The sequence below is a fragment of the Hyperolius riggenbachi genome, chromosome 8, assembly GCF_040937935.1.
Source record: "Hyperolius riggenbachi isolate aHypRig1 chromosome 8, aHypRig1.pri, whole genome shotgun sequence".
In the NCBI taxonomy this organism is placed as follows: domain Eukaryota; kingdom Metazoa; phylum Chordata; class Amphibia; order Anura; family Hyperoliidae; genus Hyperolius; species Hyperolius riggenbachi.
In genome coordinates, this window is record NC_090653.1 from 37,467,999 (window position 1) to 37,494,810 (window position 26,812).

At 44.2% G+C, this 26,812-nt stretch overlaps 1 protein-coding gene across 1 annotated transcript in view; it reads left to right on the top strand.

Moving 5' to 3' along the window:
• Positions 1-1,047: 1,047 nt before the first annotated feature.
• The window catches only part of PSMB8 (proteasome 20S subunit beta 8), a 46,449-nt gene continuing 20,684 nt past the window's right edge, over positions 1,048-26,812 (top strand). The window contains exons 1-3 of the mRNA XM_068250248.1: positions 1,048-1,473; positions 2,850-2,994; positions 22,144-22,255. Of these exons, the coding sequence (XP_068106349.1) occupies positions 1,342-1,473; positions 2,850-2,994; positions 22,144-22,255 (389 nt within the window). The 5' untranslated portion in view covers positions 1,048-1,341. The remainder of the gene's footprint in view (positions 1,474-2,849; positions 2,995-22,143; positions 22,256-26,812) is intronic.

Consider the following 26,812-nt stretch of genomic DNA (forward strand, 5'->3'; position numbering starts at 1 on the left):
CCTACCTACCTAGCTTATACTGGTGGCAACTATACTGGCTACCTATATTGGAGGCACCTACCTAACTAACCTATACTGGGGGCACCTGCCTATCTAACCTATACTGGGGGCAACTATACCGGCTACCTATACTGGAGGCACCTACCTGGCTAACCTATACTGGGGCACCTATGCCTGGCTACCTATACTATGCCTAGCTACCTATACTGGGGGGACCTATAGCTGGCCACCTATACTGAGTGCAACTAGACCTGGCTAACCTACACTGCGGACATGTATACCTGGCTTCGCGGGGGGGGGCGCAATTTTAACCCTCGCCCTGGGTGCATTGTAGCCTAGAAACTGCCCTGTAACCAACACACCTGCTGTATTGATAGCAGCAGGCTCTAAAGAGGAATTCAGCAGGGGGAGGAGCATCTCACAAATCATGTCTAAGCTGCACTCTGCAATTATGTCTAGCCTGCAGTTCTACATCTGTAGAACTGCTATCAAGCAATTCTAATCTGCAGCAGTGTAGGGATGGATTTGCAATTTTCTTAACTGTAGTGCAGCTCTAGAAATTCATGCTAAACTGCCACTATTACCTAGGATTTAAGAAGGTTCTTATTATCATGCAGAACTGTTCTCCCTGCCGGTTAGAACAGATTAAGTAGAAAAAACTGTCGGTAATGCGTTGATAAATCTCCCCCAATATTTCTAAACTGCTACACAAAAACGCTCTAAAAAACGCTAGGCATGTTTAGAAATCCTCTCTAAACATGCCTAGAATCGCTCTGAAAATCTGCTTCAAAAACCTCTAGCGTTTTGCGGATCTGCTAGAGGTTTTTGGTGTGCACTGGGCCCTACTTTCCAATACACAGAAGTTGTATTTTGTTTCTCTACTTTTATTATTGTGTTGTCATTTATGCGTGGAGACCCCTGCGGAGCAACCTGAACATGGCTGAGAGCTGTTTGGTAAAACAATCTGCTTATTTTACTTTTCTACACTCTCACATTTCATCAGGCAGTTGGCAGGCCTCAGGGAGGAGGTGGGGAAGGGACAAACTCTGCTTTCACTTTCTATTATAAGTGAAAGAGACAGAGCAGATTACAAAGACAGAAAAAGGGTGACGACGAGGAAGAAAAGGGTGAAAAAGGGAGACAGAAAGCGAGAGAAAGGAAGAGAGAGAGAGAGAGAAAGGGGGAGAGCACGTCCTGGAGAGCGAGACATGCACCGTTACTGACGGGAAATCCTAGGAAGAGAGGTCTAGGCCTGACTGACATCCAGCAGCTCGTATACAGTAGAAACAGAACACTCCCACTGATAGCAGCTACTAATACCTCCAACTGACATCCTCCAAGATGGCCCTGGTAAACTTGTGCGGACCCCCACATGCCCGAGACTGGCAGCAGCCCATCTACGGGGGCAACATCACCCCCACCGCTCCGCTAAGCTTGTACAATACTGAGATGGCAGTTCCGGCTGGATGGAAGGTAATTGTATGAGTTTTTGCTTCATTCTTACTATTTGTTACTTACTAATGATGTTTCTTTTTTACTGTATATATTACTGTGCATAAATGCCAAATTTTAACCAGTTTAAAACTGTAAACTTTTTGTTTAAGTAGACCTTTTATCACATGTTCCAGTGCTGTGCACAATTTGGCATTATACATTTTTATAATGTGTGACTATAACGTCCTAGCCTCACAGATTCTGAATACTGTGAACAGATTGTGTAGGTACATGGAAGTGGTAAAATTGGACAATCGTTGGTCAATCAAAATTGAATGTGTGTACCAGGCTTAAAGAGAAACCGTGACCAAGAATTGAACTTCATCCCAATCAGTAGCTGATACCTCCTTTTACGTGAGAAATCTATTCCTTTTCACAAACGGATCATCAGGGGGCGCTGTATGGCTGATATTGTGGTGAAAGCCCCTCCCACAGGAAACTGTGAGGACCATGCTCCTGGCAGCTTCCTGTCTGTGAACATTGTTGTATTGTGAGAAATAGCTGTTTACTCCATATGCTACTCATTATCTGCGATTATGTTAAGGATACGATCGCTCTGACCACCTTTGTTACAGTTTTGTCTCATGCTATTTTCTCTTCTATCTCTTATGCTATTATGGACTATTATATACTAGGATTTAACTTGCCCTGGAATTATGGCTCAGTTCTGTACAACTTCACATATGCTTTATTATCCCTGTATGTTATATGATTATTATAACTTAATAAAGCTTAAAAGTGGAAATAGCTGTTTACAGCTGTTTCCAACTGCTAAAAAAGTAAGCAGCAGCTACATCACCTGCCAGCAGTAAAAATGTCACCATGTCAAAATGTAAATCAGGGATTTAAAAGTTTTACAATGGGCAATCACACACTAAATCATTTATACATCATTATTGTAAAAATGAAGCACTTTTTTATTACATTATTTTCACTGGAGTTCCTCTTTAAAACCTAATATAAACGTAACGAGCCTGGTACACACTTTCAATTATGAAAGTCAGAGGAACAGCTAATACTATGCAGGAAAATTCATGAGCAGGGGGCGTATCTGGGCAGCCTGGTACACACTTTCAATTATGGTTGGCCAATCACTGACCAATGTTACCACCTCACTGTAGTATGAGTGGTTACCTAAACAATCTGCTCATAGTTTTCAATATGTTGACCCTCATACTACGTGGAGGTGGGAAAATTGGTCAGTGATTGGCCAACCATAATTGAAAGTGTGTACCAGGCCACCCAGATATGCCCCCTGCTTATGACGTTTCTTGCATAATATTAGCTGTTCCTCTGACTGAGAGTCCTGATGTTATTCTTTATAATGTTGGTTGTATCTGATTGGTGCTCCCCAGCCAGCAGAATTCCTCCATTATATGAAGAAAGGAGTGAATGGCGTGAAGATTGAGCCGTGGCACGGGACCACCACTCTGTCCTTCAAGTTCCAGCATGGAGTCATCGTGGCTGTAGATTCCAGAGCCTCAGCTGGGACTTACATCGGTAAGTGATTGGGATATCAGTGTGAAATGATGGCTATTACTGTATATTCCTGCGTATAAGACTACTTTTTAACCCTTGAAAATCTTCTGAAAAGTTGGGCGTCGTCTTATACGCCGGGTGTCATTGATGTCGGGTGATACGCCCTATCCTGTTACCCGCCTCTCAGATCTCCCTGCTGAGGGAGTGCAATCTATTCTTTCTCATACCGCTCTGATAAACAGGTAGACAAGGAGAGCTGAACAGTCTACTTAAAGTGAACCAGAGACGAAGCGCCCTTGTGTATTTTACCATAGAAATCAGTGGGAACATTAGAGAAAACATTTACCCTGCTCTCTGTTCCATCCTCACTGCTAAAAGTGTCTGTTATCTAGCTGAGATAAGAATCCCGGACTGAGCATTGAGTCTGGCTTTGCTATAATGACTCTGCTATAATGATTCCTGAGCAAAGCCAGCAGGGGGCAGGCTTGGACTTGAAGACACCAAAGAGAACACAGTCTCAGCTATAATTATTCTGTAGCAAAGCCAGACCGACTGCTTAGTCGGGATTCTTATCTTAGAGGTGATAACAGGCAAATTAAACAGAGAACAATGTAACAAAGAGCAGATTAGGTGTTTACTGTCATGTTCCCACTGATTTATAAAGTAAAATACATGAGGTTGCTTCATCTCTGGTTCTCTTTAAGGAGAGTTGACAAATGCAACAAGTCAATTGACTATATACTGTTATATACTGGCTGGTAACACATACAGTACAGCACTAGTATCTGTTCATACATAACACCAGTACATGATTTTTTTATTTTTATTTTAATTTGGTGTGCGTTGGAAGAGGGGTAGTCTTATACGGCGAATATATCCCAAGCTCTATATTTTAACTGGAAAAGTTGGGGGGTCGTCTTATACGCCCAGTCGTCTTATACGCCGGAATATACGGTAATATTCCTTATTTGAATCGTACTGACATATCTTCACCAGAGCCTTAAAGAGACTCTGAAACGTTATTAAAAATCGCTTTTTACCCTATATTCAACATGGGCATATTTGCCCCTGCTTAAACGCTGCTATCCCGCGGCTGAACGAGGGGTCTTTACCCCCCAAATCCCCCCCTGCAAAATCCACCACCAACTTGGTCGTAGATTTTGCTGCTCATGGAGGCAAAGCTAATGGCTGTAGCTCTGCCTCCATGTGCTTCTATCAGCCGGCGGATTTCCGCCTCTCCCCGCCCCTCTCAGTGAAGGAAGACTGAGAGGGGCGGGGGAGAGGCGGCGATCAGCGCTGATAGACGCGCTGAGAGGCAGGGCTGCGGTCATTAGCCCTGCCTCAACAGGGAGCGCTCCCTGGACACTACGGAGGGGATTTGGGGGGTAAAGACCCCTTGTTCTGCCGCAGGAGAGCAGCGTTTTAGCAGGGGCAAACATGCCCATGTTGAATATAGGGTAAAAAGCGATTTTTAATAACGCTTCAGAGTCTCTTTAAGGTGGCCACACAATTTTTTAAATATCTGTTCAATTTAAGAATTGCAATCAATTTATCTAACTGATTGTAACATTTCAAAAATATGACCAATGTACCACACACGTATGTTCAATTTTTCCAATTATAATAAAGCTGATCGGAAATTGTGTATATTAATAAATTGACAATCTAACACACCATACGATCTTTAAAAAAATTGAAGAGAAATATCTGGCATTCCGGATCGATATAAATCGAAAAAAACGGGAAATCTGATCGGATTTTTCAGTCGAATGAAAAGAAAGCTTTCGATATTTTCGGAAGATACGATCGTTTTTAGCGAATTGCTGTAAAATTGGATCATTTTATTGTATCGTGTGTGGCCACCTTTAGGGCTTTTTCACACATAGGGTGTTTTCGCCTTTTTTTTTTTTTTTTTTACACTGGCGATTTTCAAAATCGCTCTAAAAAGGCTTGTGCAATGAATCCCTATGGGATAGTTCATATCAGCACGTTTTGCTGCTTTCCGCTCAGCAAAGCGCTGCCTGTAGCCTTTTTAGGGCGATTTGACTACAATGGAAGGTATTGAAAAAGCGCAAAACGCTCACAAAATCGCTGTATGCGGCGCTTGCGTACACGCTTTCATTAATAAATACATTGATTCACAAAACAGTGATAACTGAGTTATCACGCCTAAAAGCTTTGCACGTGGAAACGTGCGTGCAAGCCATTTTGTGCGCATGTTGCGTGTGCAAAGTTTTAGCGGTCGCGTGTTAACTTTTATCGTGCGTACGGCGTTACGCATAAGTATGCTTTGCACGTGATAACTACGGCACTTCGCATGCTAACCTATTAGAGTGTAAACTTAGCACGCCCGTGCTAAGCTGGTTTGCAAGCGATGTAATGCGCGCAAAACTTTACTAAACGAATCACTTCACGCAAAGTCATTCCTTTACATGCGTAAATCTTTACGCACATGATATCACGTGCAAAGCAGCTTTGTACGGGAGTGCTAAGTGTTGGCACGCTTTTGTAAATCAAGCCCATTGTATTTATTCATTTCCGGGTCAAAGAGTTCACTTCCTGACTGACGGCAGGAAGGGAAAAAACAGAATCGCTCTGCAAAAGGGCTTTATAAAAAAGGCGTCTAGTGAAAAATGGAGCCGGCCAAAAAATGGCGCCACCTTCTGCCCGATATATGTTTAAAACGATATTTATCGTTTCAAAGGTTAAAATAGTGCAGAACGAAATTTATCGTTTTAAAACTGTTTTTTTTTTTTGTCCTGCCTGAACGGTATTTATCGTTTTAACCCCTGCTTTGCTGCCGTTTTGAAAATATCTGCCCGCCGGCTTTAATGTTTAATAGCAAAGCCCCCTTAAAAGCTAAAAACACCAAATTTGCAGGGAATGTTAAGAAGAAAATTGTGAACAAGAGGAAAAAATTTTTTTTCAAAAAGACCTTATAGTTTTTGAGAAAATCGATGTTAAAGTTTCAAAGGAAAAATGTAAACATTTAAAAACCCGCCGACTTTAACGGTTAATAGCAAAGCCTGCTTAAAGTTTAGGAACACCAAATTCCCAGGGTATATTAAGGGGATCAGTGGGAATAAGAGAAAAACTTTTTTTTCAAAAAGACCTTATAGTTTTAGAGAAAATCGATTTTTAAATTTCAATTGCGAAAATGTCTTTTAAATGCGGAAAATGTCAGTTTTTTTTGCACAGGTAACAATAGTGTATTATTTTCATAGATTCCCCCAAGTGGGAAGAGTTTTACTTACTTCGTTCTGAGTGTGGGAAATATAAAAAAAAACGACGTGGGGTCCCCCCTCCCAGACCTCTTTAACCCCTTGTCCCCCATGCAGGCTGGGATAGCCAGAATGCGGAGCACCGGCCGCGTGGGGCTCCGCACCCTGACTATACCAGCCCGCATGGTCCATGGATTGGGGGGTCTCGGAAGGGGAGGGGCAGCCAAGCTTTCCCCTCCCCCTCCGAGCCCTTGTCCAATCCAAGGACAAGGGGCTCTTCTCCACCTCCGATGGGCGGTGGAGGTGGAGGCCGCGATTTCCTGGGGGGGAGGTTCATGGTGGAATCTGGGAGTCCCCTTTAAAAAGGGGTCCCCCAGATGCCCACCCCCCCTCCCAGGAGAAATGAGTATAGAGGTACTTGTACCCCTTACCCATTTCCTTTAAGAGTTAAAAGTAAATAAACACACAGACACTTTGAAAAAGTATTTTAATTGAACAAAAAACATAACCACGAAAAAAGTCCTTTAATATTCTTAATTAACCATTAATACTTACCTGTCCCTTTAAATAAATGATCCCTCGCAATATCCTCGGAAATGTTCTATCAGTTACAATGTAACAAAGTTATTACAATGTAACAACTTTGTTACATTGTAACTACGCCGCACCCGACGTCACTCGCCGCCGCCGCCGCGTCTGCGCTGCACAGACCCGACAGTGCTCTGAGCTATATAGCTCAGAGCTCTCTAAGCATCTTTGTATTTGGGCTCCAAGGAGCCCCATTGGTCCTTAGCAGACCAATGGGGTTCCTTTAAATCAGAAGGAACCCCATTGGTCTGCTAAGGACCAATGGGGCTCCTTGGAGCCCAAATACAAAGATGCTAAGAGAGCTCTGAGCTATATAGCTCAGAGCTCTGTCGGGTCCGTGCGGGACGCTAAGTCCCCGCCGGCTCCGCTGCCCTCCCCGCCTCTCCCACATGTCACCCACATGTCACCCACATGTGGGTGACATGTGGGTGACAGATGTGGGCGGGGTGGACAGCGGGAGGCGGCGGGGACTTAGCGTCCCGCACGGACCCGACAGAGCTCTGAGCTATATTAGCTCAGAGCTCTCTAAGCATCTTTGTATTTGGGCTCCAAGGAGCCCCATTGGTCCTTAGCAGACCAATGGGGTTCCTTCTGATTTAAAGGAACCCCATTGGTCTGCTAAGGACCAATGGGGCTCCTTGGAGCCCAAATACAAAGATGCTTAGAGAGCTCTGAGCTATATAGCTCAGAGCTCTGTCGGGTCAGCACAGACGCGGCGGCGGCGGCGGCGAGTGACGTCGGGTGCGGCGTAGTTACAATGTAACAAAGTTGTTACATTGTAATAACTTTGTTACATTGTAACTGATAGAACATTTCCGAGGATATTGCGAGGGATCATTTATTTAAAGGGACAGGTAAGTATTAATGGTTAATTAAGAATATTAAAGGACTTTTTTTCGTGGTTATGTTTTTTGTTCAATTAAAATACTTTTTCAAAGTGTCTGTGTGTTTATTTACTTTTAACTCTTAAAGGAAATGGGTAAGGGGTACAAGTACCTCTATACTCATTTCTCCAGGGAGGGGGGGTGGGCATCTGGGGGACCCCTTTTTAAAGGGGACTCCCAGATTCCACCATGAACCTCCCCCCCCAGGAAATCGCGGCCTCCACCTCCACCGCCCATCGGAGGTGGAGAAGAGCCCCTTGTCCTTGGATTGGACAAGGGCTCGGAGGGGGAGGGGAAAGCTTGGCTGCCCCTCCCCTTCCGAGACCCCCCCAATCCATGGACCATGCGGGCTGGTATAGTCAGGGTGCGGAGCCCCACGCGGCCGGTGCTCCGCATTCTGGCTATCCCAGCCTGCATGGGAGACAAGGGGTTACAGAGGCTCGGGAGGGGGGACCCCACGTCGTTTTTTTTTTAATTTATTTCCCACACTCAGAAGATTTAAAAAAAAAAATTGATAGCAAATTTTAAAAAAAAAATGACGTGGGGTCCCCCCTCCCGAGCCTCTGTAACCCCTTGTCCCCCATGCAGGCTGGGATAGCCAGAATGCGGAGCCCCGGCCGACTGGGGCTTCGCACCCTGAGCTATACCAGCCCGCATGGTCCATGGTATGGGGGGGCTCCGGGGGGGAGGGGCGGCCAAGCCTCCCCCTCCCCCCCGGAGCCCCTTGTCCAATCCATGGACAAGGGGCTCTTCCCCGCCTCCCTTGCCCCAGGTGGAGGCGGGGGGCGACGACTCCCTGGGGGGGGGGTTCATGGTGGCATCTGGGAGTCCAGTTTAAGAAGGGGACCCCCAGATGCCCACCCCCCTCCCAGGAGAAATGAGTATAGGGGTACAAAGCACCCCTTACCCATTTCCACAAAGGGTTAAATGAAATAAAAACGCAACAACGAAAAAAGTCCTTTAATGTTCTAAATTAACCACAAATACTTACCTGTACCTTTAAGAAAAAATCCCACGCCAATCAGGTCCCACGACAGTATCCTCTATCTTGCGATCTTCTGATTCATGTTGATTGAAGATCTCCGCCGCCCCGACGCCACCCACGCCGCCTCCGCCGCACTGCTCTCAGCTATACTAAGTATAGCTGAGAGTTGCGTCTATGCGTCTATACAGACGCATTAGCGCTAGCTGCTGCTGCCCTCCCTGCCTCCCCCCACCTGTCACCCTCACCCATGCTGGCACCCAATGCACCCATGGGTGCCAGCATGGGTGAGGGTGACAGGTGGGGGGAGGCAGGGAGGGCAGCGGCAGCTAGCGCTAATGCGTCTATATAGATGCATAGACGCAACTCTCAGCTATACTTAGTATAGCTGAGAACAAAAAGCATCTTTAAATTTTGGCTCCAAGGCTCCCCATTGGTTCCTTATCGACCAATGGGGATTCTCCTGATCCCCATTGGTCTGTTAAGGAACCAATGGGGACCATTGGAGCTAAAATTTAAAGATGCTTTTTGCTCTTAGCTACTATCTTAGTATAGCTAAGAGCAGTGAGTGCGGCGGAGGCGGCGTGTGTGGCGTCGGGGCGGCGGAGATCTTCAATCAACATGTAACTGAAGGTCGCAAGATAGAGGATACTGTCGTGGGACCTAATTGACGTGGGATTTTTTTCTTAAAGGTACAGGTAAGTATTTCTGGTTAATTTAGAACATTAAAGGACTTTTCTCGTGGTTGTGTTTTTATTTCATTTAACCATTTATGGAAATGGGTAAGGGGTACTCCTGCACCCCTATACTCATTTCTCCTGGGAGGGGGGCAGGCATCTGGTTCCCCTTCTTAAAGGGGACTCCCTGATGCCACCATGAACCCCCCCCCCCAGGGAGTCGTCGCCCCCACCTCCTCCTGGGGCACCGGAGGTGGGGAAGAGCCCCTTGTCCATGGATTGGACAAGGGCTCCGGGGGGGAGGGGAAGGCTTGGCCGCCCCTCCCCCCCGAAGCCCCCCCATACCATGGACCATGCGGGCTGGTATAGCTCAGGGTGCGAAGCCCCAGTCGGCCGGGGCTCCGCATTCTGGCTATCCCAGCCTGCATGGGAGACAAGGGGTTACAGAGGCTCGGGAGGGGGGACCCCACGTCATTTTTTTCAAAACTTTTCCCACACTCTGAACATAACCCAAAAAATTTAATTTAAAAAAATAAAAATAAAATTTTTCAATTTTTTTTTTAAATATTGTTTCCCAGTATCTTTTTAACATATCCTGCAAATTTGGTGTTGCTAGGATTTAAGGGGACTTTGCTATTAACTGCTAAAGTTGGCGGAAAAAGTTTCCACGGGACGCGATTTAAATAGATAAATTTCCTTTGAAGATTTAAAATCGATTTTCTCAAAAACTATAAGGTCTTTTTGAACAATTTTTTTTTCTTCGTGTTCCCACTATTTTTCTTAACATTCCCTACACATTTGGTGTTTCTGGCATTTAAAGGGGCTTTGCTATTAACCGCTAAAGTCGGTTTTCCCACGGTCAGAAGAAGAATATTAAAAATCGATTTTCTCAAAAACTATAAGGTCTTTTTGAAAAAAATTTTTTCCTCTTGTTCACAATTTTCTTCTTAACATTCCCTGCAAATTTGGTGTTTTTAGCTTTTAAGGGGGCTTTGCTATTAAACATTAAAGCCGGCAGGCAGATATTTTCCAAACGGCAGCAAAGCAGGGGTTAAAACGATAAATATCGTTTGGGAGCAATACAAATATAAACGATAAATATCGTTTTTAAAGCCGGCGCCATTTTTTAGCTGTCAAAAACGAAAAATAACTAGTGATAATGGTTCTCTATGGGGCGCTGTTTTTTAACAACGATAACTGGCGCCATTTTTAACGGACCCGATAAAAAAGAAATGCAGCATGCAGGGTGGGTTCGGAAGGCAAAAAAAAAAAAAAAAAGTTTTGCGGATTTCTGCATCCAGAATCCGCGTGTAGTGGAAACAGGCCCTTAAAGGACCACTATCACAATAAAAGTAGGCAGTTAAAATCTGACAGAACCGACAGATTTTGGGCCAGTCCATCTCCTCATAGGGAATTCTCAGGGTTTTCTTTGTTTTCAACAGCATTTCCTGAACAGCAGTTTAACTGCCAAAATAGCAAGATACCAGCCAGCCTCCCTAATCACTTGCAAACTATTTTGTCAGTTAAACCACTGTTCAGGAAATGCTGTTGAAAACAAAGAAAACCCTGAGAATCCCCCATGAAGAGACGGACTCGCCCAAAACCTGTGGGTTCTGTCAGATTTTAACTGCCTACTTTTTTCGCAATAGTGGTCCTTTAGGCCTCTTTAACCACTTAGGCCCAACTGGACGAGATTTCTCGTCCAGTTGGGCTGCGCGCACTCCCGCAGGTCGCGCGTGCGCCCGCGGGCCCCCCCCGTGCGCGCCCCCGCTACTGGCCGCTAGCCCACCGATCAGTGAAAGGGATTATAAATCCCTTTCGCTGATCGGTCCCCCCCGGAGAGAAGCCGACAGCGTCTCTTCAGACGCTGCGGCTTTTCTGAGCTCTGGTCTCCTTTCTTCTGCCTGGGAGCGAGATCGATCGCTCCCAGGACTTTTTGATTCTGGCCATCTTGTGGCCAAATAGCAAATTACACCCAAAAAAAAAAAGTTTTACGAATAAACCTATAAATATATTAAAAAAAAAACCTGTTTACCTCCCACACCAAAAAATACCCACATACAAGTTTAAATGAAAAAAAAAAAAAAAACAATAATAAAAAAAAAAAAAAAACATAAATAGTTACCTAAGGGTCTGAACTTTTTAAATATTCATGTCAAAGGAGTATATCAATATGATTTAATAAATTATGGGCTTCTAAACAGTGATGGACGCAAAACGGAAAAAATGCACCTTTATTTCCAAATAAAATATTGTCGCCATACATTGTGATAGGGACATAATTTTAACGGTGAAATACCCGGGGCATATGGGCAAATACAATACGTGAGTTTTAATTATGGAGGCATGTATTATTTTAAAACTATAATGGCTGAAAACTGAGAAATAATGAATTTTTTCCATTTTTTTCTTATTCTTCCTGTTAAAATGCATTTACAGTAAAGTGGCTCTTAGCAAAATATACCACCCACAGAAAACCTAATTGGTGGCGGAAAAAACAAGATATAGATCAATTAATTGTGATGAGTAGTGATAAAGTTATTGGCAAATGAATGGGGGGTGAGAAAGTTGCTCGGATGTAAAAAAATTTCAACCCTTCGGGCTTAAGTGGTTAAAGGAGTTCTTTCACGAAAAAAGTAGGCAGTTAAAAAATGTGACAGATGACAGGTTTTGGGCCAGTCCACCTTTTTAAGGGGGATTCTCAGGGCTTTTTTTGTTTTCAACAGCATTTCCTGAACAACAGTTGCAAAATTTAACTGACACAATAGTGTGCAAGTGATTAGGGGGGCCGGCTGGTATCTTGCTATTTTGGCAGTTAAACTGCTGTTCAGGAAATGCTGTTAAAAACAAAGAAAACCCTGAGAATCCCCTATGGGGAGATGGACTGGTCCAAAACCTGTCGGTTCTGTCAGAAGTCAAAGCTGCAGTGGCCTGTATTGTAAAAAATCACCTGGTTACTAGGGGGGGCTGTAAATCTGTGGTCCACAACTGGCTAATGGTACGTACACACTTGCGACTATAGTCGTTTGAAACAGCAGCTTAACGATCGGTCTGCCGACAATCGGGGAAAGAACTTTACCAAACGATAATTTAGTACAACGTCAAACGAACGATATCGTCATGATGAGAAAATCCAACAGGATGGATCATATTGAACGACAATCGTTACAAAACTATAGTGTGTACAGTTCTCTGCCGAGCACGATCGTTACAAGGGCCAATGCGCCTGCGTAGGATTCTGCCCAGCTTCCGTACTTCCTGTGTAGCGCGGCCTATAAAGATTGTTACATTACAAATTTCAAAGAAACTTTGTTTTCAAGTTAACTATCATATATGTTATCTATGGTAACCCCATGTTTGTGTTGTTTGTTTTTTTAAATTTTATATAAATACTAGCTGATTGCCCGGCGTTGCCCGGGTATGTATTTGGCTGGTGTTGGCTCCGCCTTCTTTTTCTAACCCTAACACACAATTACTCACTGACCAAGTTTGTGAGCTTTGCGGTCTTTGGTATCAATAATCTGCTTTGAAATGAAACAAATCTGATTGGCTGTGTGTGGCTCCACCCCTTTTCTGAATTTGAACCCCAGTCACACAATAACCAACTGTACCAGGTTTGAGGCCTGTGCCATTAACAGTTCAAGAATGGTAGCAATTAAATATTCCCCTTGAAAAGCAACAGGTGAAGTTTGATTCACTTTTGTAGGCTCCACCCACTTTTCTGAATATTAATCCCAGTAACCAACTGTGCAAAGTTTAAAAACCCTGCCATTAACAGTGTAAGGTGGCTGCAGTTTACATTTTCCCAGTGAAATGTGTATTTGTCTCCACCCACTGATGACCCGGTGTTGCCCGGGTATGTATTTGACTGGTGTTGGCTCCGGCCACTTTCTAACCCTAACGCACAAACACTCAATGACCAAGTTTTTGAGCTTTGGGGTCCTTGTCATCAATAATTTGCATATTCCCATAGAAATGAAACAAATCAGATAGGCTGTTTGTGGCTCCGCCCCTCTCCAGCATTCAAACCCCAGTCACCCAATGACCAACTGTAGCAGGTTTGAGGCATCTGCTATTAACAGTGTAAAAATGGCAGCAATTTAAATATTCCACTTGAAAATCAACAGGTGAATTTTGATTGGCTATTATAGGCTCCACCCACTTCCCTGAATATTAATCTCAGTCACCCAGTGACCATCTGGGCAAAGTTTGAGAACCCTGCCATTAACAGTGTAAGAATGGCTGCAGTTTATATTTTCCCAGTAAAAGTTGTTTTGGCTCCGCCCACTTTTTGTAACCTCAACACACAGTCACTCAATGACCAAGTTTGTGAGCTGTCAGGTTCCTGGCATCAAAAATGTGTGAATGGAAGCAGTTTATCCACCAAGGAAATCTGATTGAATCTATATATATAAAATCGGATGTATGTATGTATGTGTGTGTGTGTGTATGTATGTGTGTGTATGTGTGTGTGTATGTGCCGCGATCACGCGAAAACGGCTTGACCGATTTGAACGAAACTTGGTACACAGATCCCTTACTACCTGGGATGATATGTTGTGGGGGTCTCGCGGCCCCCCTGCACACCTGGGCGGAGCTACAAACAGCAAATCAGATTCCACCCATTCAAGTCAATGGAAAAAATGTATAAGGCTGCCATTCTCACAGTAATCAAGCCAGAGTCCCCACACATGGCACAGTTGGTCACTTGGTGACCGAGGTTACAAATCCAGGAAAAGTGGGTGGATCATAAAACAGCCAATCAAATTTCAGCCGTTCATTTTAAATGGGAAAATGTAAACTGCAGCCATTCTTAGACTGTTAATCACAGAGTTCTCAAACTTGCCACACTTGGTCACTGGGTGAATGCGATTAAGATTCAAGAAAATGGGTGGAGCCTACAACAGCCAATCAAAATTCACCTATTGATTTTCAAGGGGAATATTTAAACTGCTGCTATTCTTACACTTTTAATTGCAGAGGCTTCAAACTTGCTACAGCCGGTCATTGGGTGACTGGGGTCCAAATTCACTAAAGGGGCGGGGCCACATACAGCCAATCAGATTTCCTTGGTGGATAAACTGCTTCCATTCACACATTTTTGATGCCAGGAACCTGACAGCTCACAAACTTGGTCATTGAGTGACTGTGTGTTGAGGTTACAAAAAGTGGGCGGAGCCAAAACAACTTTTACTGGGAAAATATAAACTGCAGCCATTCTTACACCGTTAATGGCAGGGTTCTCAAACTTTGCACAGTTGGTCATTGGGTGACAGATTAAGATTTTGGAAGGTGGGTGGAGCCTACAACAGCCAATAAAAATTCCCCATTTGATTTTCAAAGGGAATATTTCATCTGCTACCATTCTCTTATACTGGTAAAAGCAGATGCCTCAAACCTGGTACAGTTGGTCACTGGGTGACTGGGGCCCAAATTCAGGAAGGGGGCAGAGCCACAAACAGCCAGATTTGTTTATTTTTCAATGGGAATATACAAAGTATTGATACCAAGGAACCCAAAGCTGATAAACTTGATAATTGAGTGACTGTATGTCAAGGTTAGAAAAAGTGGGCGGTGCCAACAACTTCATTTTTTACATTGCAGGGTTCTCATACTTTACACAATTGGCCACTGGGTGACTGGGATGAACATTCAGAAATGTGGGTGGAGCCTACAACAGCCAATCAAAATGTACCTATTGATTTTCAAGGGGAATATTCACATTGCTACCATTCTTACACTGTTAGTGGCAGAGGCCTCAAACCTGATACAGTCAGTCATTGGGTGACTGGGGTCCAAATGCACTAAAGGGGTGGAGCCACAAACAGCCAATCAGATTTGTTAGATTGATTTCAGCCATTCTGTTATTGGCAGGGTTCTCAAACGTGACACAGTTGGCCACTGGGTGGCTGGGACTAATGTTCAGAAAAGTGGGTGGAGCCTACAGCAGCCAATCAAAATTCACCTTTTGATTTTCAAGGGGAATATTTACATTGCTGCCATTCATACACTCTTAATAGCAGAGGCCTAACATTTGCTACAGTCAGTCACTGGGAGACTGGGATTTAAATTCTGAAGGGAGCGGGCCAAAAACAGCCAATCAGATTAGTTTAATTTCAAAGGTAAAATGCAACTTATTGATGCCAAAGACCCCAAAGCTCATAAACTTGGTCACTAAGTGACTGTATGTCAAGATTAGAAATAGTGGGCGGAGCCAAAACCAACTAACTTTTTACATGGGGAAATGTAAACTGCAGCTTTTCTTACACTGTTAATGGCCGGGTCCTCAAACTTCACACAGTTGGTCACTGGGTGACTAGGATTAATATTCGGAAAAGTAGGTGGAGCCTACAAGAGCCAATCAAAATTCACCTATTGATTTTCAAGGGGAATATTGAAACTGCAGCCATTCTCACACTGTTAATAGCAGAGGCCTCAAACCTGCTACAGTCGGTTGTTAAGTGTTTGGGGTTCAAATTCAGTAAAGGGGCGGAGCCAAAAAGAACCAGATTTCTTTGCTGGATAAACTGCTTCCATTAGCACAATTTTGATGCCAGGAACCCAAAAGCTCACAAACTTGGTCATTGAGTAGTGACTGTGTCAAGGTTATAAAAAGTGGGTGGAGTTAAAAACAGATTTTTCTGGGAAATTGTAAACTGCAGCCCTTCTTCACTGTTAATGGCAGGGTTCTCAAACTTAGCATAGCTGGTTACTGGGTGACTGGGATTAATATTCAGAAAAGTGGGTGGAGCCTAAAAATGCCAATCAAAAATCACATGTCACTTTTCAAGGAGAATATTAAAATTGCTGCAATTCTTGCACTGTTAATGGCACAAGCCTCAAACCTGGTACAGTTGGTCATTGGGTCACTTCAAATTCAGAAAAGGGGACAGAGCCACAAACAGTGAATCAGATTTGTTTCATTTCATGGGAAAGTACAAATTATCGATGCCAAGGACCCCAAAGCTCACAAAATTGGTCATTGAGTGACTGTGTGTCTAGGTTACAAATAGTGGGCGGAACCAAAACCAAATTTCACTGGGAAAATATAAACTGCAGCCATTCTTACACTGTTAATGGCAGGGTTCTCAAACTTTGCCCAGATGGTCACTGGGTGACTGAGATTAATATTCAGGGAAGTGGGTGGAGCCTATAATAGCCAATCAAAATTCACCTGTTGATTTTCAAGTGGAATATTTAAATTGCTGCCATTTTTACACTGTTAATAGCAGATGCCTCAAACCTGCTACAGTTGGTCATTGGGTGACTGGGGTTTGAATGCTGGAGAGGGGCGGAGCCACAAACAGCCTATCTGATTTGTTTCATTTCTATGGGAATATGCAAATTATTGATGACAAGGACCCCAAAGCTCAAAAACTTGGTCATTGAGTGTTTGTGCGTTAGGGTTAGAAAGTGGCCGGAGCCAACACCAGTCAAATACATACCCGGGCAACACCGGGTCATCAGTGGGGGAGACAAATACACATTTCACTGGTAAAATGTAAACTGCAGCCACCTTACACTGTTAATGGCAGGGTTTTTAAACTTTGCACAGTTGGTTACTGGGATTAATATTCAGAAAAGTGGGTGGAGCCTACAAAAGTGAATCAAACTTCACCTGTTGCTTTTCAAGGGGAATATTTAATTGCTACCATTCTTGAACTGTTAATGGCACAGGCCTCAAACCTGGTACAGTTGGTTATTGTGTGACTGGGGTTCAAATTCAGAAAAGGGGTGGAGCCACACACAGCCAATCAGATTTGTTTCATTTCAAAGCAGATTATTGATACCAAAGGCCGCAAGGCTCACAAACTTGGTCAGTGAGTAATTATGTGTTAGGGTTAGAAAAAGAAGGCGGAGCCAACACCAGCCAAATACATACCCGGGCAACGCCGGGCAATCAGCTAGTATATATATATATATATATATATATATATATATATATATATATATATATATATATATATATATATATATATATATATATATATAATGTTGACATTACTTTTCCACCCCCTTTTTGGTACTTTTTCAATTGCAAAGTACTGAAACGTTATTTTAAAGTGGACCTGAACTCTTGCGCAGGACAGTACGAATGCATAGAGAAATTCACCCTGTATGTATTTAGAGAGTTTAGCCTCTTTAATTCCCCCTCATCTGTGACCAATCACAATTTAAAATTTGATCTCAGCCGAGTCAGCTCACTGCCACGGCAGAGAAGCTAATTTGTAAACACAGGCTGTTAACAACATGCCTGCATCCATGAAAGCAGGAAGAAGACAAACTGCAGATTTATTGCAGAATTTGAATCAGTTGTAACAAAGAATTTTTTTCCTTTAAAGGTTATTATGCTGTTGCATAATTTTTAGAGTAGAGAGGAAGTTCTGAGTTCAGCTCCGCTTTAAACAGAAAATAAAAAATCATCTCTAATGCTACGTACACACATGCGACTACGATCGTTCGTTGTTAACGACGAACGATCTTTTAATTGACGAAAGAACGACTGGAGTAAAGTTAGTTCTAAAAAGTGTGTAACGATCACATCGTTAGAACGAACGTTACACCACGTAAAAGCACTTAATGCGCCTGCGCATAAAATTGTAAAGTTCCCTGGAGAAAAAGTGAAATGCGCATGTCCAGCCTGGTACAAACGATCGTTTCCAACGATGTACTACTTTTGCAAACGATCGTCGTTGGTTAAAATCCGCCGAGACAGAACTTTCTTTTGTAGCGATTTGGCTCGTTCGTCGTTAGACTTAATAGTCGGTGGTTCGTTTTTTGTAACGATCGTCGTTGGTAAAGATCGGGGAACGATCGTTACAAACGACTATAGTCGCATGTGTGTACGCACCTTAAGGCCCCATTCACACTTAAAAGCGCAAAACGCCGGCGATTACAGCCAGGGTTTTGCGGGAGTGATTTTTCCGCAGAAAAATCACTTGACACTGCAGCGATTTTTCTGCGATCGCGTTTAGCGCTTCTATTAGCACTGAAACGCGATCTCCGTGAAATCGGCTGAAAGTGGTGCAGGCAACGAGTTTACGTTTGGCGATTTGCATTAATCGCCGGCGATTAACGCAAATCGCCCAAGTAAGAACGGCCCATAGGGTTTTATAGCACTTGCACTTTTAAAAGCGATAGCGCTTGAGCGGTTTGCTGAAATCACCGGCAAAATGCTCTAGTGTGAATGGGGCCTTAGGCCTGAGACACACTGCAGAGCGCTTTTTGATCCATCAGCGCTGTGTTTGCGTTTTTTAAAAAAAGCTCCTATTGACGCATAAAAATCACAGTAAAATTGTAGCAAAATCTCAGTTTTTGAAATCCTAACAAAATTTGCATTTGCTGTGATTTTGCCATGATTGTTATGCAGCGTTTGAGCAATGTGAGCATTTTTTTTAAACGCAAATGCAGTGCAGTGTGTCTCAGGCCTTATGCTGCGTACACACTGGCGACTATGGTCGTTTGAAACCGCTAATTAACGATTGTTCCGCCGACAATCGGGGAAAAAACTTTACCCAACGATCATTAACACGAACGACAAAAGAACGACATCGGGAAGATGGAAATATCCAACCTGACGGATCGTATCTACCGACAATCGTTACAAAACGATAGTGTGTACAGACATCGGCCGAGAAAGATCGTTACAAGGGCCAATGCGCCTGCATTGATCTCTGCCCAGCTTCAGTACTTCCTTTGTAGCGCGGCCGTAAAGATTGTTACATTGCTCATTTCAATTAAACTTTGTTTTCAAGTTAACAATCATATATTTGTATCTATTGTAACTCCATGTTAGTGGGTTTTATTTAATTTTACATAAATATGTACGCAACATTTCCTTCTGATCGTTCTTTTCAGCGAGAACTATCGTTAAAATGTGTATGATGATCGCTGCATCCCATCGTTGCATTCCTATCGTTGCCGTATCGTTCGGCTTTCAATTATCGTTCCTAGTGAACGATCGTTATCGCAAGTGTGTACGTAGCATTAGGAGAAAACTCAGGAGCAAAATTGATTGAATAAGAGCCCTTGGCCCATCTGCAATTCGCTTTTTCACCTGGATTTTCTCATTCAACTAAAAAAGTACCAAAAAGTAGGTTAAAAGGTACTCTCAAAATTATTTTGAGTATTTTCTTGTTTTCTGGTGGCTTAAAGAAAACCAGAGAGGATGAAACAAAGCTTTTCTACATACCTGGGGCTTCCTCCAGCCCCATACACCTGGATCGCTCCCACGCCGCCGTCCTCCACTCCCTGGATCCGCCGCCACCGGGTCCCGTCATTGCCGCGAGTCGCACGCGGCCAATTCTCCGCATCACAGAGTTCTCCTTCCATACTGGTACGGGTGTGGCTGCTTACTGCGCAGCCGCATGCGTACGTGTATGGAGGGAGCAGCCGGAAGTGACGGGCCCGGTACCGGCGGATCCAGGAAGCTGAGGATGGCCGCGTGGGAGCGATCCAGGTGTATGGGGCTGGAAGAAGCCCCAGGTATGTATAAAAGCATTTTTCTATTTGAGAAAATCATTGCCCTCTGGTTCCCTTTAAAAAGCATTGTATTGACAAGTTTAAAAATATCACTTAGGAGAAAACTCAGGAGAAAAAGTGAATTGCATATGGGCCCTTTTCTACTAAGTTTTCTCCTAGGTGATATGTTCACATCTTATTAATGAAATGTCTTTTAATCAACCAGCAAGCAAGAATACTCAGAATAATTTTGGCAGTACTTTTTCAACTGCTTTTACGTACTTTTTTAACTGTAGGGTGCTGAAATGTTATTTTAAAGAGAAAATGAAAAATTATCACCTAGGAGAAAACTCAGGAGAAAAAGTTAATTAGGCCCTGGTGCATAATTTGGGTGCAGAGCTTAAAGAGAGTCTGAAGCCTAAAAAAATTACCTCTTTTTAATAGCCAGTCCTGTTCAGCAATAATGCCATAGCTGAAACGGCGCATCTTCGCAGCAGAACAAGGCCTTAATCAACCCGGGGCTAAATCCCTGGGGAAAAATTCGGGACTCCTTCCTGTTAGAGGCAGAGCTTTGCGCAATAGCTCTGCCTGTGCTTCCGTCATTCTCCGCTGATTGTCTTCTTTCACTGAGAGGGGCGGGGAGAGGTGGAGATCGTCGGAGATTGACTGGACTGGAGGCAGAGCTACAGCACAAAGCTCTGCCTCCACCAGGCAGCAAAGTATTGTGGGGGGATAAAACCTCGTTCTGCTGCAAAGATGCGCGTTTCAGCTATGGCATTATTGCTGAACAGGACTGGCTATTAAAAATAGGTAATTTCTTAGGCTTCAGTCTCGCTTTAAGCTGAAGGTTATGTGCAGGAGGGTATGGGTAGTGTTAGGCGTAAGATGGCTGGAGGGTTAGTGTTAGGCGTAAGATGGCTGAAGGGTTAGTGTTAGGAGTAGATGGGGAGGGTTAGTGTTAGGAGTAGATGGGGAGGGTTAGTGTTAGGAGTAGATGGCTGGAGGGTTAGTGTTAGGAGTAGATGGGGAGGGTTATTGTTAGGAGTAGATGGGGAGGGTTAGTGTTAGGAGTAGATGGCTGGAGGGTTAGTGTTAGGAGTAGATGGCTGGAGGGTTAGTGTTAGGAGTAGATGAGGAGGGTTAGTGTTAGGAGTAGATGGGGGAGGGTTAGTGTTAGGAGTAGATGGGGGGGGGTTAGTGTTAGGAGTAATTGGGGAGGGTTAGTGTTAGGCGTAAGATGGCTGGAGGGTTAGTGTTAGGAGTAGATGGGGAGGGTTAGTGTTAGGAGTAGATGAGGGAGGGTTAGTGTTAGGAGTAGATGGGGAGGGTTAGTGTTAGGAGTAGATGGGGGAGGGTTAGTGTTAGGAGTAGTTGGGGAGGGTATGGGCAGTGTTAGGCGTAAGATGGCTGGAGGGTTAGTGTTAGGAGTAGATGGGGAGGGTTAGTGTTAGGAGTAGATGAGGGAGGGTTAGTGTTAGGAGTAGATGGGGAGGGTTAGTGTTAGGAGTAGATGGGATAGAGTTAGTGTGAGAGGTAGATTAGGCAAAGTGTTAGTATAATATTTCCAATATTCCATGCAACATGGGTGAACGAGACTGCACCACGTCAATTTTAAGTTTACAACCCCAAACCCGGTGTAAGCCCGGGGAGCTTAGTTCAGACCTTTGCATGCAAACATTGTGAACACAAATTATGAACAACTCATTAAGGGTTAAAATATATACTTTTTTTTATTAATTGAGCATTAAAAATGCCAAGAAAATCTGTGGGCTTAATCGAATACAAAGTGCAATATATATACCCTAATTAAAAGCACACAACTGAGTCTAAGGACTGACCTGCAATAATCAGGGAGCCCCCACAATATAGCAACATTACTTTCTGCTAAGTCATTAATAAATCAGTTGAAGAGCACTGGACCCAGTACTGAACCCTGTGGAACCTGTAAACAGTCATCCATTTTGAATATGATCCATTGACCACAAATCTTTGCTTTCAGCCCATTAGTCAGTTCACTAGCGTATATGTCAGTTTGCCGCCCTGTCATTTTGGTGTAGGGTGAGCCGAATGATGGCTCACCTTGCTGCCGGTGAAATTCCAGGCAGCGCATGAAACCGCCGATTCCGGCAAGCAGGGGCTGCAGAGAAGCATGCGTTAGGCTGCCTTTGCTGCATCAGAAGCTCGGGGGACACAAGCTGCATGCACGGTAGATTCTAGGCGGGACGGCTGTCTGGTCTCCTGTGTGTTTGAGGCTTTGGTTTTTAGCATACGCGCCATTTCCTTGTTGTGCGGTTTATGGCTGTGATCTGTGTCTTTATCATACTGCAATGATCTGTGTGCCCTTTGTCTTTTCACAGAGACTCTGAAGGCTGATAAAGTGATTGAGATTAACCCTTACCTGCTAGGCACTATGGCCGGGTCTGCAGCGGATTGTCAGCACTGGGAACGACTTCTGGCTAAAGAGTGCAGGTATGGAAAAAGGTTAAAGTGTTGGTGCGCTTGTACATACGTGTGGTCGAAATATAAATGATAAAATAAAATACACACTGACTGTACTTAAAGAGGAACTGTAACCAAGGATTGAACTTCACCCCAATCAGTAGCTGATACCCCCTTTCCCATGAGAAATCTATTCCTTTTCACAAATAGATCATCAGGTGAGTCTGCATGGCTGATATTGTGGTGAAACCCCTCCCACAGTGTGATGTCAGGACCTAGGTCCTGACATCACACTGTGGGGCTCCTGTTGCATTGCGGGAAATAACGTCTGTTTCCAACTGCCAAACAATCAGTATCTCCCTCTGTGCATATGTACATCTATTAAAAAAAAAAAAAAATCTTTTAGCCTATCGCATTGTTAGGGGGTGTGGTTATAAATAATGGCAGTTGGTGCTGTCTGTTTTTTTTTCATGTCTGCCAGCAGTATAGAATAGATGATGACGTTCAGGCTGATTGTAGATCAAATAATATGAACAAACTAGCAGATCCAAGCCCGTTTAAAAACAGGCTCTAGGTCTGTGTTTCTCGCCGCCCCCGCCGCATGTTACTGCGCATGCTCGTGCACCCGCCGCACACCCGGCCGCCCGCTAACACGCCCGCTCGGCTCCCTGGCCCCGACCTCCTGTCTCTGTGAGGCTGGGTCCGTTCTGCGCACATGCGCAGTAGCAAAAAGCACGGACCCAGCTACACAGAGACATCAGGCACACGCAGGGACACAGGCATTTTATTATATAGGATTACATTATAATTATTATTTTATATTTATATAGCGCCAACATCTTCCGCAGCGCTGTACAGAGTATATTGTCTCGTCACTAACAGTCCCTCAGAGGGGCTCACAATCTAATCACTACTATAGTCATATGTCTATGTATGTATTGTGTAGTGTATTTATTGTAGTCTAGGGCCAATTTAGGGGGGAGCCAATTAGCTTATCTGTATGTTTTTGGGATGTGGGAGGAAACCAGAGTACCCGGAGGAAACCCACACAGACACGGGGAGAACATACAAACTTCTTGCAGATGTTGAACTGGCTGAGATTCGAACGGGGACCCAGCGCTGCAAGGCAAGAGTGCTAACCACTGTTATAAACTGTTCTTATCACCTTGCTTCGACACCATCGTCTCACAGACTGTGAGATCACTTGACTCTCCACACAGCAAACAGTAGATAGACTTTCTCAGGCTTCTCCAATGTTTCCGTTATTTATTCAAGTCACAGAAAGACAGATAGATACAGTCATCATATCCTAGCTATGCAAATCTTCATGTTGCATTATAAGCTCATGATTAGACTCCCTACCGAAGTCTATCAGGTACCTTCTTGCTAACCTACGTTCCACTAAACTACCTATGTACAGCAAACATTATATCAGATTACATAAAGGAAGAACATGCTTAGAGGTCCAAGTCGGCCTTGCGAGCTAGTGCAGAAGGAAGAAGCAGAAGTGAGTTCCCCATCGCTCGCTCCAGATTTAATACCGACTAGGAAAGAGTTAAATATGACATCATCTTCGCCACCCCCTATATCAGTCTATTGGTGGACCCACTCGTGGTGTCATCATACCCGCCTACTCGATTAATAATCAATGAGGCACTTGACCCAGATGCAGGACCGTGGATGTTTAGTAAACATGGCCAATGTTTTCTGTTCCTGTTGAGGTCAGAGTGGCCGATGGCCTTCTGTTAGGAACATGTTCTCAGTATCTGCGTGTATCTTCTGCTACACGCAGACCCTGAGATGCCTCTGCCTGCATCACCAACCCTCTATCTATTTTAAAGGCATACACTGCGGACAAGCCTTTTACATAAAACTCAGGCCAAGTAACTGAGGCCTACTTAAATTATAACAATCCCCCCTAAAACGGCTTGACCCGCAGATCCCAGCGTCTGAACCTCCCAGTACCTGGTTTCTTTCTTGTATGTTTCACTTTTCGATGTTCGTGCTCACACAACTTCTCTGCTCTAGGCGATTACCCCTGGAAGAGAGAGAGCAAGACCTCTTGGTCTTCCTGTAACCAGGCTCTCTGGGGAGGCCCTACTTCTAAGTCCCTCAATACCACATGCTCAGCATTTGCGTCACTTGCGTATCACTCACAAACTTGCATGACCACAGAAAAGTGAAACTCGTTTGGTTGTTACAAAACGGAGCAGTGCCAGGTGCCTTCTAAAAGAGCGCCTTTATACAATCAGCTCCTAGGTACTACTAAACCTATACCCGTAACCCTGTTTATCCCTTAATTTAAACTATTGGTTCAGTAGATTGTTTATGAGGCACCAATCTCTGGACCAGGTTAATTTATTTTACGTAATTTTAACCCGCAACCTCACCTGGACAATGATGCCTAAAGTTGTCATCCCCATCCAGACGACCAGTGGGTGTAGAAAGAACTTTGGAACTGCAGATGCCCCGTCCGAGTGTCCCTGGAACATCACCGGAACCTTTGTCCACCAGGGCAGACTGGAACTCACCTGCTCATTTTTGTGTTCTACCTCGTTAAGATCACCTGTATCATGGTGAAATCTTACCTCTAACTTAGTGTACTGTTTGTTTAACCTTTGTAACAAAATGTGGTCGTCTTGGATCAAACCCTGTTCCCCTTTGTCCCATGTCGGGTTCTCTTTCAGGACGGGAACTACCCGTGAAACTTTGACCTTTAGAGTTCTCTTAACAATCTGAGAAACAACGTCATCAAACCTGGATGACAGGATCCATATGGGATCTCCACTCACACAATATGTTCCCCTTGGAAACTCCCCCTTATCGGAACAATTATGAGAATATACCTTGAATGTATCACTAGACCTTATGTTAAAAAACCAAACCTTTCCTTCAGCCACCGGAACTATCGGTTGGGCTTCAGGGTGGATCTTTTGAATGGTAGCCTCGCATTCTGCGTTATTGAGCCTGCAGGCTTCTTCCCTAAATTTGACTTGCCCCGGCCAACGCAGGTACTTCTGCAAGAATTGCCCGCATGAGGACAACTCTACTTGTTTCACCTCCCTGTCTAGCACCAAAAAAGGTTGACCTCGCAGGTCCTGGTGTAAGACACGGGTTGAGGTGGGAACTAAGGAAGTAGCGGTGCCTAAAGGAATGTTGCACCGTTTCCATTTGTTCACCCAAACATCTCGAAGCTGCCATGCAAAAGATCCTTCTCCAGAAAAATTAATATACCTCCCCTTGTCCAATCTCTCGCTGACAAAATATGTCCCCAGCTGTCCTGATTGGACCTCTTCCCCCCTTACGTCCTGAGGCACAATATGTACCTGAGGTCGGGAAGACTGTACTCTCTGCAATCTTTCGATTAAGAGTACCTCTTCACTTACCCAACTATCATGAGGATAAGCTGCTGCATATGGACTGTGTAATATCGTCCCCTGTTGTGACCCGTGTGGTGTGAATGGGGTTCCCTGTGTGGGCTTTCCCTCCCCCGGGACCGCTCTCCCCACCCTCTTTGTCACCTGGAAATGTGGCTTGATCTCGATTTTTACTTCTCGTTTCGAGAACCACCCACCCTTGGCTTTCCAGCCTTTACGTGTGTATAGTTGTTTCAGAGGCACTCTCTGTTGGTAGCTCCAGAGTGTGATGTGGTCCCCTGCGTCTCTCTGGTAAGAGAATTGACGCCTCCTGCTCGTTCCTCTCCAATCTGGACCCATCTCACTCTGCATAACCAAGACAAGGTACCCCTGAATCACACACTCCACCTTTTGCATGTACCCATTGTACTGCAATGTACCTTTTAACAAACCTTTGGATCGGTGCATCGATTCTGGGAGTGTGGCATTCAATAGCAGATTTACACTGCCATTAAATTCCCACTGCCCGCACACTTGACCCTTCAGACCTTTCACCCACCTTGTGCCATGAAATTTGCTTTCTCCTGGCACAAGTGCTCTTTTCCTCCGTCCCTGCATGGTCCATCTGTGCCAAGCGGAGGGAGGTGTGAAAGGATCAGTACCTTTGTCACCCAACATTAACATGCTTGGGCCTTGCATTCTCATTAACCCCTTATTATACATGAGAATGTCCTCTCTTCGTTCTCCTAGGACGGAATGGCAACCTAGGATCACCATCAGCACGGTACTCTTCATTATAAAAGCACCACCCTGGAAAAGAAAAACATTAGCACTTTGCATTATGCTTTGCTCCGACAGTTTTGTTAGTCTCTTTCCGATCTCCGAAATCTCGTGTTTTAGTCTCTTTCCGATTTCAGGAATCTCGTGTTTTAGTCTCTTTCCAATTTCAGGAATCTCGTGTTCCTCCAAGCTTAGATCGGCATCTGGAACCTTTCGCTTATCCGACTGACATCTCCATCTTTGCTGCCAGCACTGCATCTGTCTCAAATCCATATTGCCAAACATCTGAAATCGAAATACAAACAAATAAATTCTTATTAATGATTTGGGATTCGCCCTGCGGCTTGTACTCTTTACACTTTAGATTGATCAATATATATCATAATTGATCTCGTTGCTTTATGGTTCTCATGAACTCTGTTTACTCTTATTGGTAGATTGGAGTTAAACT